General features: G+C 57.9%; 1 protein-coding gene across 16 annotated transcripts in view; it reads left to right on the top strand.

Annotated features, from left to right (window-relative positions):
- DAB2IP (DAB2 interacting protein) overlaps positions 1-13,929 on the top strand; it is a 216,016-nt gene that overhangs the window by 193,237 nt on the left and 8,850 nt on the right. For 11 of the 16 annotated variants that reach the window (XM_016961574.4, XM_016961572.4, XM_016961589.4 and 8 more), the window contains 8 exons: positions 872-1,016; positions 1,102-1,246; positions 3,866-4,102; positions 5,807-6,008; positions 7,921-8,099; positions 9,953-10,841; positions 11,608-11,760; positions 13,549-13,742. In XM_016961574.4, the coding sequence (XP_016817063.1) occupies positions 872-1,016; positions 1,102-1,246; positions 3,866-4,102; positions 5,807-6,008; positions 7,921-8,099; positions 9,953-10,841; positions 11,608-11,760; positions 13,549-13,742 (2,144 nt within the window). The remainder of the gene's footprint in view (positions 1-871; positions 1,017-1,101; positions 1,247-3,865; positions 4,103-5,806; positions 6,009-7,920; positions 8,100-9,952; positions 10,842-11,607; positions 11,761-13,548; positions 13,743-13,929) is intronic. The other 5 variants (XM_016961576.4, XM_016961573.4, XM_054658394.2 and 2 more) reach the window with 1 other exon arrangement.

Raw genomic sequence — 13,929 nt, 5'->3', positions numbered from 1 at the left:
CCCTCCTGGGCACCTTGCAGGCTCTGTGCTAGGTGGCCCCCTGCCCTGACTGTCACCCTCCCTTGAAACTATGACAGTTTTTCCTATCTTCTTCCCCTCCCCCAAGCCACAGGTTAGTTGTGAGCACAAGGAGGTGGGGGCTTCTGAGGGAGGGTGTTAGTATCTGCATGGTTGCTAGAGTAGGGGGAAGGTGTGGGTTCGGGCTCCTGTGCTGGGGTTTTCCCACAACACTGTGTGTGGGACCTGATGGGCCTGGGGCTGCTACCCTGATTGCCAGGTGGGCAGTGGCGCCTCCACCTTCCCTCTCCAGCCAGTTGCACATCACTTCCTGCTCTCACCTGCCTGAGCATGGTGGCTCACGACCTCCCCGGGCAGTGGGGCTGCACAGAAGGCATCTGTGTCTGGTGTGGGAGCCCCCACCAGAGTCATAGGTGGATACTGATGGCCATTCTTACCATGAGACAGGGCAGCCTCATTTGTCCTCTTTGGCACTGATGGTGCGGGGAGAGGCGAGTCCTGCTGTGGTCACCAGGCCAGGCCTGATCAGGGCTGTACATGGAAATGAGTCCATTCTCTGTGGTGGTGGGGGCTTGTGGCTCCACGTGGCATGCTCTCATTCAGGCTGCCTCCTGAATGAGTAGACCCGGCTCTACTGTCACCAGTTCTAGGCTCCTACCCTGGCTGGGGGCCCCTGCCCTGCCCACACTCCCCAGCAGCCCCCAAAGGTGGGCACACTGTTCTCCGGGACCCCCGCGGCTTGGTGATGGAACAGCCTCAAAATGCCAGGACTTCTCTGGCTAGGTCTGGAATCCTAGGGCCCTCCATGCCAGGCCAGCTCAGGTCCTGCTCTCCCCACCTCCTGCCTCCCCAGGACTTCCTGACAGACCTGATGATGTCAGAGGTGGACCGCTGCGGGGACAACGAGCACCTCATCTTCCGGGAGAACACACTGGCCACCAAGGCCATTGAGGAGTACCTCAAGCTAGTGGGCCAGAAGTACCTGCAGGACGCCCTAGGTAGGGAGTGGGCCAGCAGCAGGGCAGAGGGTGGGGCAGGGCCCGCCAGGTCCTCACTCCCCACTCCCTGCCCACTTGTCCATAGGTGAGTTCATCAAAGCGCTGTATGAGTCAGATGAGAACTGCGAAGTGGATCCCAGCAAGTGCTCGGCCGCTGACCTCCCAGAGCACCAGGGCAACCTCAAGATGTGCTGCGAGCTGGCCTTCTGCAAGATCATCAACTCCTACTGGTCAGTGCGGTGCCCAGGTCTCCCCACCCTGTCGCCTTCCCCATCCTGTCCTTCAGTGTCTGGCACCCGCAGTGTGCCTGCTGCTGCCTGGCCCCTGAGTTGTACTAACTTGCCAGTCCCCTGGCCTAGTGCCTTTTGAGCTCTCAGGTGGGGCAGCGTTCAGCATGTTGCTGTGGTTTTGTGATGGAAAGAACTTGGACACGCCAGTCTGCCGTCTCTGGTGATGAGGGAGCGCCCTTCATGTGCCGGGGGCTATTGTGGGTGCTTGGGCTGCAGCGGGAGTGAGACTGGCAGGCCCTGTGTGGGCCCCCACTTGGGGTGGGCGGATGGCTTCACCTGAGGCTCCTCACCTGTCCGTGGGAGCTAAGGTGCTCATGTCACAGCCTTGTGATGGGGCCAAGCAGGGGCACGTTGGGGGCCTGAGCACCAGGCAGGCCTCTTGCTGGGACTAGAGAATAAACAGAAAGGACTAGACTTTGAAGTAGAACGGGGTCTGCAGACTCTGCCAGCCCCAGAAAGCAGCAGGGCATGCAGCAGTGGGCTGCTTAGACAGGCCCCTCAGCAGGACCGGAATCAGTCCCGGAGAAACTTGCGGTAAGGCCGACTTCACGGCCACCAGCCTGCTCCTGGGATATATGTGTGTGATGGCCAGCCAGCCTGGTGCCGAGTATAGCCTCGTTCTGTGGTGGCACACAGGACTGTGCGGGAGGGCCTTGCTGTCAGCCCAAGCAGTGGGTTCATATTCACCCCAGAGGAGCTGCCCAGGTTTAACCTGTGTCCCCCTCCAGCTCAGGGCTTACAGCCCCTACCCACCCAAGCCTCCGTCCACAGCCTGTTCTGACACCACTCTCTCCCCGGCCTTACCTCACTCCTTGTTAGGTTCATCTCTTTCACTCACCTGCACCTTCACCTGCATACACTCCTGCCTTTCCTGCTCCGAGGCCACACCTGGTACCCTCTGTCGCAGCCCTGATCCCATCAGGATAGGGTTGTGCCTGTGCCTAAAACATTTCCTGTGAATGCTGGGGCACCCTGGGGGCAGGTGAGCCCACCACCTCAGGACTGGGCACACAGGAAGGCCAGAGAAGTGTTTGCTGCTCCCCAAGGACAAGAAAAGGCAGGGGGAATGGGCAGGCCAGGAGGGTTGGCACCCAGGGCCTTAGCCCCTGGGCTATACAAGGTGCTTGCCTGGGCCAAATGGGCACCTCGAGATGGGCCACAAATGTGCAGCTTTCCACACCCCTGGGCCGGTGGAGGAGAGCGACTGTAGGGCCTTGAACTCTGGGAACACACTTCCCATTCCCAGCTGGGCTGTGCTTTCCCCCTCCCCCTCTTCCAGGGGGGCTGGGCATGTGACTCAGGGAAAACATATTTGTGGACAGTGATTTTCCATTTCCTCTTTCTGGCATTTATCAGAGGCACCTCTCCATTCTGGACAAGGCCATTGATAGATGTCACCACTCAACACCTGCCCCCTGTCCAGTTCTGTGCCAGGCACTGTGAGAGCCACGGCTAAAGGTGGCTCACCTTCATTCCCCGCTAGGTGTGCCCTTGATGGGTCAGCCAGCATGCATTGCAGGAGAGCCTGCTGAGCAGGCTGCTGGGCCTGTGGGGGAAGAAATTTCAAGTTGGTCAAGCCTGTTGTAGCCTTGGGGTTTTAGCCTTACGATGGCTCTGTGAGCTTGGCAGGGCAGGGCAGGCCTTGCTCTCAGTTTAGGGGAGAGAAAACCCAAGCCTTCCAGGAGGGCTAGGGCCTTGGTCAGATCACCCTGAGCTCATGGCAGAGCCAAGTGTAGACTGAGTTCACGGACCACTGGGGCCTGGCCTGCCCCAGGCTGGGAGATGCATCTTTTAGGGAAAAAAGATAGGAAACCTACTTAAGGGTTGGCCAGGTGGGCCTGACCATGGCAGGCCAGGATGCCCAGTGGAACCAGGAGCCCCATTGTCTAGGGCCAGCTCTGCTGGCTTGCTCCATCACCCTGGGGCAGTCACTACCTCCCTTTCCCTCCCCATGTAGAGAATGGAGAGCTGTGTTCTCCCACCGTGTTCAGGGGTAGTCCCATCTTCTTGATCTTTCTGAGCTTTTAGGAAATCCCGGATTCCTATCACATTATTCAAGCAAAGGAAATTAGTCTCAAAGCCAGTGATGGGAACCCAAGGAATAGTGGTCTATTCCTGTTTTCCTCACTTCCCCCTAGACCCAGATGCCTGCTGTTTGGGTTGAAAAATGAAGTAGACACTGGCAGAGAGGTGGGGAGGGCCCAGACCAGAAGCTGGAGAGGTGGTTCAGCACTGGCCCTTGGCAGTTAATTCCGGTTAGGACGGAGAGCCAGCTCCTCATGCCTCCTCCCATCCCACCTGCCCGGCCCTTCACTGAAAACCCACTGCCCGATGGGAGCCTGGGTCTCCCTGCTCCTCCTCATGCCTGGGCACTTGCTCCAGCCACCCTATATTGACTGCTCTCCCCAGATGGCTGTGTCCTCAGAGCTCAGACAGCGGGGCTGACCTCACGCAGCTGGCGGGGTAGAGCCAAGGTTGGAATGCAGGTTCCTGCTCTGTGCACTCCTGTCCTGGGCCCCTGCCTGACAGCCAAGCCCACCTTTGTGTGTCCCTACACAGTGTCTTCCCACGGGAGTTGAAAGAGGTGTTTGCCTCGTGGAGGCAGGAGTGCAGCAGTCGCGGCCGGCCGGACATCAGTGAGCGGCTCATCAGCGCCTCCCTCTTCCTGCGCTTCCTCTGCCCAGCCATCATGTCGCCCTCACTCTTCAACCTGCTGCAGGAGTACCCTGATGACCGCACTGCCCGCACCCTCACCCTCATCGCCAAGGTCACCCAGAACCTGGCCAACTTTGCCAAGTGAGTGCCTCCTCCCTCACCAGGCAGAGTTGGGCAGGGCTGGTGTCCACAGGGCAGGCCCTGGGGGTGTTTCTGCCCCCAAGCTGAGCAGAGACCATAAACAGGCCCTGCTTTTGTCCCTGTCATCCTCAGTACTTCTCCTTCCCGCTTTTTAAAAAATAAAATCTCCACACCCTGTCCTTCTACTCAAGGTATATGTCATTTTGGTATGTTTCTTAATTTTTAAAGGTGACAACATGAGACATTTTTTTCCTTCTGCTTTTTTGAATTAATGTATTATTATAAGGATTCTCACATATCCCTTAACATTCATTAAGCCCTGTTTTGAAATAAATGACTAATATTCATCCAAGGGGGACTGGCCCATATTTCCTTAACCCATTCCCTGTGCTTGGGCACTTGGGTTGGGCACCACCATCCTGGTATCAGGCTATCAGGATGTCTTTCTTTGCTGATAAAGCACTATTGGTGTTTTTGGCTGCATCCTTAGAGCAAGTGGGCAGAAGTAGAAGGGCTGGGTCGTCTCACTGTTGTTCATTCTCAAAACGTGGATTGAGCCCCATCCTGGGGCCATCTGTGTGCTGGGCTCTGACGGCACCAAGATGAATCAGTCCTGGTGGCGCTCAGCACTTCAGCCAGGGAGACGTGTGGAATGAGCAGGAGAGCAGTGATAGACACACACGAGCCTCTTAGGAGGGCTCTCAGCTTGTTGGGAGAGGAGACAGGAAAGCCTCCAGGGTGACATGATCCCCCAACTGCATGTCAGGGTGAGGCGTTCATTGTCTCAAGAGGAGCAGAGGCTGGGCATCCCAGGGAGGGCCATGCACTGTGCCAGGTCAGGAGAAGCGGGCGATGAGACCTAAGAGGACAGCAGGGACCTGAAGGCCAGACAGGGCTGTGGGAGCCACCAGAGGGTTTTAAACAAGGGAGAGGATGGCCTTCCTCTGTTCTGGATCCTGAAAAGCTCACCCTGACAGCAGTGGGCAGATGGGTTGGAGGGAGCAGGATGGTAGCCAGGAGACGTGAAAGGAGAGCATAGCTGTGGTTCCAGCAACGATAGCAGAAAATTCGCAGGGAGGGGAGCGGGTACAGGAGGCAGTGGCTGCAAGGGACAAGGTTAGGGGTGATTAGAAGGCAAAATCAGTGGGCCGTGCCATTTGGGAATGAGGAAGAGGGAGGAGTTGACAACTGCTAGAGATTCTGTCTCAGGTGTATCTGTATGGGTAGTGGGGTCTCCACTTAGGGTAGGGAGCTCAGGAGGAGGGCATGGGTTTGGGTGATGATGATGACTTCAGGTGTGGCAGGCTGAGTAGGAGGGACTCCCAGGGGAGGTGCCTGCAGATATATTAATACATGCCTGAAAGCTCATTGGGAGACCTGGGTTGAGCAGGGATTGAGCATCATCTGCATACCAGGGCAGTGAAACTTGGAGGAAAAGCGGAAGGACACTGTTAACAGGCAGTGTATGGGGGACACAGAACATTCCAGGTCCTGAGATAAAAGGTTCAGAAAAGGATCGCTGGACTTACCATGAGCAAGGAGGGCCCTGGTGACCTGGGTCAGAGCATATTCAGCTGACTTGGGGAGTGAATGGAGTGGGAGCCTGCCATAGTGGGGAAAGCGGGTGGTGGTGTCCAGTGGAGGGAGTTCCTGGGCAGGGCCTGCCTGGGCCCAGTAGTGCTCACCCAACTGCCCTCTCTCCAGATTTGGCAGCAAGGAGGAATACATGTCCTTCATGAACCAGTTCCTAGAGCATGAGTGGACCAACATGCAGCGCTTCCTGCTGGAGATCTCCAACCCCGAGACCCTCTCCAATACAGCCGGCTTCGAGGGCTACATCGACCTGGGCCGCGAGCTCTCCAGCCTGCACTCACTGCTCTGGGAGGCCGTCAGCCAGCTGGAGCAGGTGCCTGTTGCCGTGGGGCGGAGGTGGGGCCAAAAGCTGCCATCAGGCTTTTAGTGTTCCCCCTTCCAGAGTAACCATGGAGGGCAGAGAGTTTGCCCATGTGGCATGATCAGGCCAGGTCCTGTCAGAACACACTGGGGATCTGTGGGCCCCATTTTCTCTGTGGGCAAATGCTGTGTTCACTCAGCAGTATCTGCCAAGGCTGCCCCACTCTGGGTACTAGAGCTGGGGTGTTCCACATGCACTCAGCCTTTAGTGGACAAGCGCCACTGTGCTGCCTGCCAGAGCATGTGAGAAATAGAATTGGATCGTGAATCCGCCTGTATGAAGAAGATGACTCAAGACCCTGTACCTCCACTTGTCCAGCAGGAAGTCAAAAACCTTTCTAGGATTGCCCTTGACCATCAGTTGACAAGGTTACTCCCTAGACACCTCTGACACTGCTGCAGTCACCTGAAGTGAGCCCTCCCTAGCCTGAGACTTCACTGACCCCCAGCCTCAGCCCACACAGTGAGCAACTAGTTCTTGGACTTAAGGGCTGGGTCTACCAGGAACTACTTCCTGAATATCTGTTGCTTTCTAGGGCTCCAAGGGACCACCTTACTTTTGTAAGGTGCTGAAACTGGCCTGGAAGGCCCTTCATGCCTCCTGGTCCCATTCCCTAGAGGTGACCGCTCAGAGCACTGGTATGCAGCCTTCTGGACGTGATCTGTGCATGTGTAAGCACACACACACATGCAGGCGCACACACATAGAGCTCTTTTCCTTTTTCAGTTTGTTTTAAAGCAAGAACATACTGTGTATGCTGCTGTGTGCATTTCTTACCACTGTGTTGTGGGCCTCTTTGCTTGTCAGTGCAATCTGCACCACCCCCAGGGACTTTTTAATGACTGCATTGTATGAATGCTATTTATTTCACCAGTCCCCTATTGATGGACACTTAGGTTAGTCCTGACTTTTCACTAGAAATAGGTCCTGTTGCAATCAAAGGCCATCATTTTTGCTCATTTGTATCCACTTGCCTTTGGCTGTGAGAGACACAGGAGGGAGAAATGGAAATGAGGGCCGAGACCCTACATTCCACCTGTTCCAGTCCCTGCACTGCAGCCAACACTAGTCACTGTCACTGCCACCACTTACCTTGCCCCTGTGCTGTCCACGTATCTGCACAACCAGGCAGGAAGAATGGAAGGTGATCAGTATTGTCACATCGGTGATAGGGTGCAACAGGGATTTAAAACTCAACTGTTTGCCTCTCAATTGCGTGCTCTATTGCCTGCATGAGTTTTCACACTTTGTTTTCTCACAGAGACCTCTGTGGAAGCTTGTGCATAAACAGGTGAAGGCAGTGTCCCCAAAGCCTAGAATCCTCTGCCCCTTAAGTCCTCTAAAGCGTGCCAGCAAGGTTCAGATGGGTTCAGGCACTGCCTTCTGCCTGACCAGCACCTGAGGGTGCCTACAATGTGCCTGGACCATCTCCACTGGGGCTCAGGTGCCAAGGTGGGTCAGACCCCAGCCCATCCCATGGAGTAAGTGATGTGAGAGGGGCTGTCACAGAAGCCTCTGGATGGAGAGGTGGAGGTGTGGAAATGCTGGGATTCCATGTGTGCTTTCCTCTCTGCGGAGGCACCAGGGCAGGGCAAACTGAAGGAGAGGCTTGCACTAGGTCAGCGTCTCCCACTGTGGGCCTCCTACTCCTGCCCCAGAAATGTCCGGGAGCTGGTTAAAAATGTAGATTTACCGATTCCTGGGCTCACCCCCCTCCCAGACCCAGTGGCTCTGACTGGCAGCAGGTGGGGATCTGCACTTCTGACAGGCTCCGTGGTGGTTTTGAGCCATAGTGGCTGCAGCACATACATCCTACCCGTGTGGTCCCAGGAGGTCACACCTGCCTCTTGCTGTGCCTTTACAGAGCATAGTATCCAAACTGGGACCCCTGCCTCGGATCCTGAGGGACGTCCACACAGCACTGAGCACCCCAGGTAGCGGGCAGCTCCCAGGGACCAATGACCTGGCCTCCACACCGGGCTCTGGCAGCAGCAGCATCTCAGCTGGGCTGCAGAAGATGGTGATTGAGAACGATCTTTCCGGGTAAGAGCTGCCAGGCATGTTGGGTGTGGTGGGTGCGTGTGCAGACTAGGCACAGCCCTTCTGTAATCTCAGATGGGGAAAGAGGATGCCTACATAGTGTTTGTAAAACAAGCCTGGCAAGACTTGAGTTGTACGGGTCCTAAGTGGTGAACCTCCATTTGGGAAAAATCAGGGAAGCCTTCCTAGAGGAGGTGATGCTATAGGTTTGTTTTGTTTTGTTTTGTTTTGTTTTAGGAAAAGTAGCATTTCCATTGGTGGAAAAGGCATTCTAGATAGAGGGACAAGCACAAGCAAAGACATGATGTGTCAGAGAATAATTACTGGTCCCAAATACCCCCGGCATTTCCAGATCCCCTGATATTTGTTAAAAATACACATGTTCCTGGTATTTCCTGAGCCTGAGTCAGAATCTCCAGAAGTGGTGTTTAGTTGGGGGTGTTTTCAATAGGAATTCGGTGGCTCTGCCAGGCTTTGAGGCTGGGAACAGCAGAAAACATAAAGTGATGCTGAGACCCAGTCCTGGGGTCTGCTCTGCCTAAATAAGACACACACATGGCAGAGTGGGAGGCAAAACGTTCTTGTTTAAGTCAAAATAGAGACATTTCTATCAGTTCATGTTGAAGCATTTCTGCTCTACCCCTACTCTCCCCTCTCCTGCCAGTGATCCTTCTTACCCCAGCGTGTGAGGCCGCAGCTGTAGCAGCAGAGTTGGGAGTGTGGTCTCCCCCAAGGTGGTGGCAGGGCAGGCTTTTAAGCAGGGGAGGGTGCTGAGATCAAGAACCTGAGGTTAGGGGAGCCCAGGAGGGGCCAGAGATGCAGGTCCACTGAGTCTTGCATTGGGTCTGTTCAGTGAGTGTGCCAAGCGAAGACAAGCAGAGTCACATGCCAAGAGTTTGGAGTGGGGGGTGCAGTAGACAGCCCTTGAGAGGCTGAGAGGCAGCCGGGCCCCCACTGCTCTCCGTCTTTCCTGGCTCATCTGCTGCTCTAGCCAGTTCTCCCAGTCCCATGAGCACTGCAGCCCATCTCAGGGAGTGGCACTTCCTCTCCATCTGAGGCTAAGCCAACCCATTCCCCATTCCAAGCCATATCAAGCCCCCCAAGTCCTTGCAGCCTTCAGTTCCCCCCGCCCACATTCTTCTCTCCAAAGCCCCCCTGGACCCCACCACAGTTGTGCTTTCTTCCAAGGAGCTAGCTTCTGGGGAGGGGCCAGGGAGAGGCCAGAGAAAAGCGTAGAATGAGGAGGAGGCCAGGGCAAGTGCAGCCCTCCCCCCAAGTCATGCTCTCCACAGAGCCTGCTCTCATTCCTTGTTTTTGCCAGGAACTCCAGCCCCCGCCTGCCAGTCAAACAAGGGAGCGGCAGCAGGAGGCTGGGCAAGAGGAGGTTTCACCGGGCCCCCACTTCAGTTACCAGTCTGATTAGGAACAAGAGGGAAGAGGCAGAGGGAACCCAGTGACTCTGAAGTTGGGGTTCTCAATGCAGGATCTGTGGATAGCAGAGAGCCACTGAGTTGTGGCTTAGGGCTTAGCTAAGGAGGAGTTTTCCAGAGCAAGCCAGGCCCCAGTACCCATTGTCCCAAGATGCAGCTGAACAGGGAAGGGGTCTTCCAGGCAGCGCGGCCTGAAATGTGCAGTGCTGGCCCCTAAAGAAGAGGTTCTGTGCAGGAGCAGCCGCCTCAGCCTCTGGTCCCCGGATTCTCCCACTCCTGCCACCCCAGCGCATCCATCTCCCCAGCACTGGCTCAGGCTGCCAGGCCCCGGCAGGTTGGCGGGTGCTGTCGGTTTGGACCCGCCTTGGCTGCACTCACAGTTCTTCTTTTCCCCTTCTTTCCCTGTGTGTGCTTGTCTCCCTGCAGTCTGATAGATTTCACCCGGTTACCGTCTCCAACCCCCGAAAACAAGGACTTGTTTTTTGTCACAAGGTCCTCCGGGGTCCAGCCCTCACCTGCCCGCAGCTCGAGTTACTCGGAAGCCAACGAGCCTGATCTTCAGATGGCCAACGGTGGCAAGAGCCTCTCCATGGTGGACCTCCAGGACGCCCGCACGCTGGACGGGGAGGCAGGCTCCCCGGCGGGCCCCGACGTCCTCCCCACAGATGGGCAGGCCGCTGCAGCTCAGCTGGTGGCCGGGTGGCCGGCCCGGGCAACCCCAGTGAACCTGGCAGGGCTGGCCACAGTGCGGCGGGCAGGCCAGACACCAACCACACCAGGCACCTCCGAGGGCGCGCCAGGCCGGCCCCAGCTGTTGGCACCGCTCTCCTTCCAGAACCCTGTGTACCAGATGGCGGCTGGCCTGCCGCTGTCACCCCGTGGCCTTGGCGACTCAGGCTCTGAGGGCCACAGCTCCCTGAGCTCACACAGCAACAGCGAGGAGTTGGCGGCCGCTGCCAAGCTGGGAAGTTTCAGCACTGCCGCGGAGGAGCTGGCTCGGCGGCCCGGTGAGCTGGCACGGCGACAGATGTCACTGACTGAAAAAGGCGGGCAGCCCACGGTGCCACGGCAGAACAGTGCTGGCCCCCAGAGGAGGATCGACCAGCCTCCGCCCCCACCCCCGCCGCCACCTCCTGCCCCCCGCGGCCGGACGCCCCCCAACCTGCTGAGCACCCTGCAGTACCCAAGACCCTCAAGCGGAACCCTGGCGTCGGCCTCACCTGATTGGGTGGGCCCCAGTACCCGCCTGAGGCAGCAGTCCTCTTCCTCCAAGGGGGACAGCCCAGAACTGAAGCCACGGGCAGTGCACAAGCAGGTCAGTGCTGCTAGTCAGAGGGCAGGGCTGGGCACTTGGGCCCGGCTGGGGCTGTCATACCCCATACCATGCTCCTCCTCTCGGTCATTTCACCTCCACCCTCACCCAGCTGCCATCCCATCCCACCAGCCTGCCACATGCGCCACCACCCCCTCCCCCTGGCTTCTTCCTGAATCCTGTGAACCAGGGACACTGTAGCCTTGGGGAACTCCAGGCTCCTCTGTCAGTGCCCCTAGGGGCAGGCTGGGGTCAGAGAGAAAGAGGAGGAGAGTGCATTCATCTTCGGTTCCAAGCCTGTTGAAGCCCCCACCCTGCTCTGCCCCCACACTCCCCTCCCAAAATGTTTTCACAGGCTGGACAGGCCTCCAGGCACAACCACCTGGAGCATGGATGACCCTGTCACCCAAAGGCTGCAGGCAGTGTCTGGAGTGGAGGTGCCTTGGGCTGACAGCCCAGCCTGGCCCTGTCCCCCACTCAGTGCAGCCTGCCCCGGTGCCCCCAGTGGCAGGGTCACTCACTGTCCTCTTGGCAGCAGAGTGTGGTACTCAGGAGGCCACCTGGCACCTGTCGGCTCTGCCTTTGGCTGCCGTCTGAGAGACAGTTCCCGGGTGGGGACTGCCTCGGTAGGCGCTCAGTCAGCTGGAGGTCCCCTCTCTTCCCACCGTGTCCCAGAGTTGCTTGTCCTTGTGGCTCACCTGGGCCACTCCAGCCCCTCCTGCTTGCCCTCCACCTCCCTGCAGCCCCTCACAGCTGTGTTTCATTGTAGGGCCCTTCACCTGTGAGCCCCAATGCCCTGGACCGCACAGCCGCTTGGCTCTTGACCATGAACGCGCAGTTGTTAGAAGACGAGGGTCTGGGCCCAGACCCCCCCCACAGGGATAGGCTAAGGAGTAAGGACGAGCTCAGCCAAGCAGAAAAGGTAAAACTGGACCCTGGCAGCTCGGGACAGGGCGGGGCTGCCTCCTGGCAGCAGCTGGTAGGAGTCTCTCCCCCAGGTCCCCCAGCAACGGGTGCTGCTGTCCTTGTGAAGGGCCCGTCACCTCTGAGCCCCTGTTCCCTGTGAGAATAGCAGTCAGTGGGGTCTGGAAGAAAAGCAACAAGAGGGATGGATTAGCAGCTTAGACCTGAGGCTTCCCATCTGCAGATTGGAATCACCAGGGAATTGTCTTGGATACAGACTCCTGGGACCTCTGGGAAGGCTCCTTAGCCCAGGCAACTGAGGCAGTTGAGCTTCCTGAGGACCTGGGGGTTGAGGGCTGAGGGTGCCCAAGTGACACATAGAAGCCCCCCTGAGGGAACTTGGTACCTGAGGAGGCAGAGGCATGGGTCCCCAGGATGGCTGGGAGAGCCACCCCAGCCTGGCCCCCAGGGCTTGTGCCTGCCCACGGCCTGGCTCTTCACCCCTCTGGTCTCCACCAGGGCCTGGGAAAGAAACAGCAGTTACCAGCATGGGGGGTGGGGTCAGGCTGCCATTGAGATGTTTTCTTCCCCACCCCTGGGAAAAGAATCTACTCTAAAAATGAAACTCTCACTCTGCCACACACTCTGCCATCTGCTGGGGCAAGGGGATGCTTCATTGGTCTCCCAAGCCTTCCAGCTGTGGCAGCTGCTCTGGATCTGGGGGTAGTTTTTGTCTCCTACTGCCAGCTGCAGTCCATGTAGACGGAGGAACCAGTGCAGGCCCCAGAACGGCAGGCGCTTCTCCACTCCCCTCTGGATGCTCTCGCCCCCCTGGGCCCCAGGAAAGCCTGTGGCAACCTCTCAAGCAAGGGTATTGGGGTCAGAATGGCAGAACTCCTTCTCCCCGGCCTCAGGCGAGGCCCGTCTCCATGCTGCATCCTGCCACCGCCACCATCCCCGGTCCGCTACATCCACCTGCTTTCACCATAGTTACATGAAGGGGACCAGGGGACAGGGAACACAGTGCTCCCAGAGCCAGAGTTTGGCTGGGGAGCGAGGAGGACTGGCCTCACTCCAGGCTTTTTGCATCCCTGTGTCCTCATGGCGTCTGGCCCCTCTCGATCCCGGCGTTGGCCTTTCCTCGCTCAGCGCAGAGCACCTGACTCCTCTCTGCAGCCACACCGCTTCCCAGCCTCGTCCACATCCCTGCTCCTCCCTGATGGTTGGGGTCTGTGCTGGACTGAGGCAGATCCAGAGCCTGGACCACCTGCCTTTCAATTCTCTCTCTCTCCATTTCCTCATGCCACTGCCACCCCCTGGCTTTAGATTCAAACAGAGGCTGGGAAGCTGGGATCTTACCCTGCTAGTCAGTCGCTCTTCATGCGACATGGTCACCTTGTCTGGGCCTCAGTTTCCCCTCCTGCAGAGCTCCCACCTCTCAGGGTGCTGTCACATGTCCTTCATATATCCAAGGGTTTTTTAACCTTTGTCATATAAAAGTTCAAAGCCCTAGTTACACCCTCAGTCCTGGGACTTGGGTCTAAGTCTTCATCCCCGCTGTAGCCATACAGGTCAGGCTGGGAGCTTGGAGTGGAGGCCCCCGGATGGGGCACAGGCATGCGTCTGGCTGCAGCCCCCACCAGCTGGGCTCCTTGGGGGGCATCTCCTTGCTATGTGAAGTGGGCGGGTCACAGCCACTGGGGCCTTTCAAGTGGGGCTCCCTCCTACCCTTCCTCCCACTCGGGCTGACGAAGCTGTGCTCTCTGTGTCCTGGGTGCTGTGCCCGTGGATGCTGCCCTCCTGGTAGGACCTGGCGGTGCTGCAGGACAAGCTGCGAATCTCCACCAAGAAGCTGGAGGAGTATGAGACCCTGTTCAAGTGCCAGGAGGAGACGACGCAGAAGCTGGTGCTGGAGTACCAGGCACGGCTGGAGGAGGGCGAGGAGCGGCTGCGGCGGCAGCAGGAGGACAAGGACATCCAGATGAAGGGCATCATCAGCAGGTGGGGCCCACACCTGCCTGGCCTGGCCACAGGCACAGGCAGGGCAGCCATTGCTGCCTTCGAGGAGGCCCCTGGTCGGGGAGCCTCCTCAAAGGATAAGCTGAATGTGGAGAGAGGAGGGAAGAGAGTGTCTGGGCAGTGGGAGCAGCGTGAGCACAGTCCTGGAGGCAGGAGGTGGCCTGGAGGG

The sequence above is a fragment of the Pan troglodytes genome, chromosome 11 (assembly GCF_028858775.2).
Source record: "Pan troglodytes isolate AG18354 chromosome 11, NHGRI_mPanTro3-v2.0_pri, whole genome shotgun sequence".
Taxonomy (NCBI): Eukaryota; Metazoa; Chordata; class Mammalia; order Primates; family Hominidae; genus Pan; species Pan troglodytes.
This window is presented reverse-complemented; position numbering and strand designations above follow the sequence as displayed.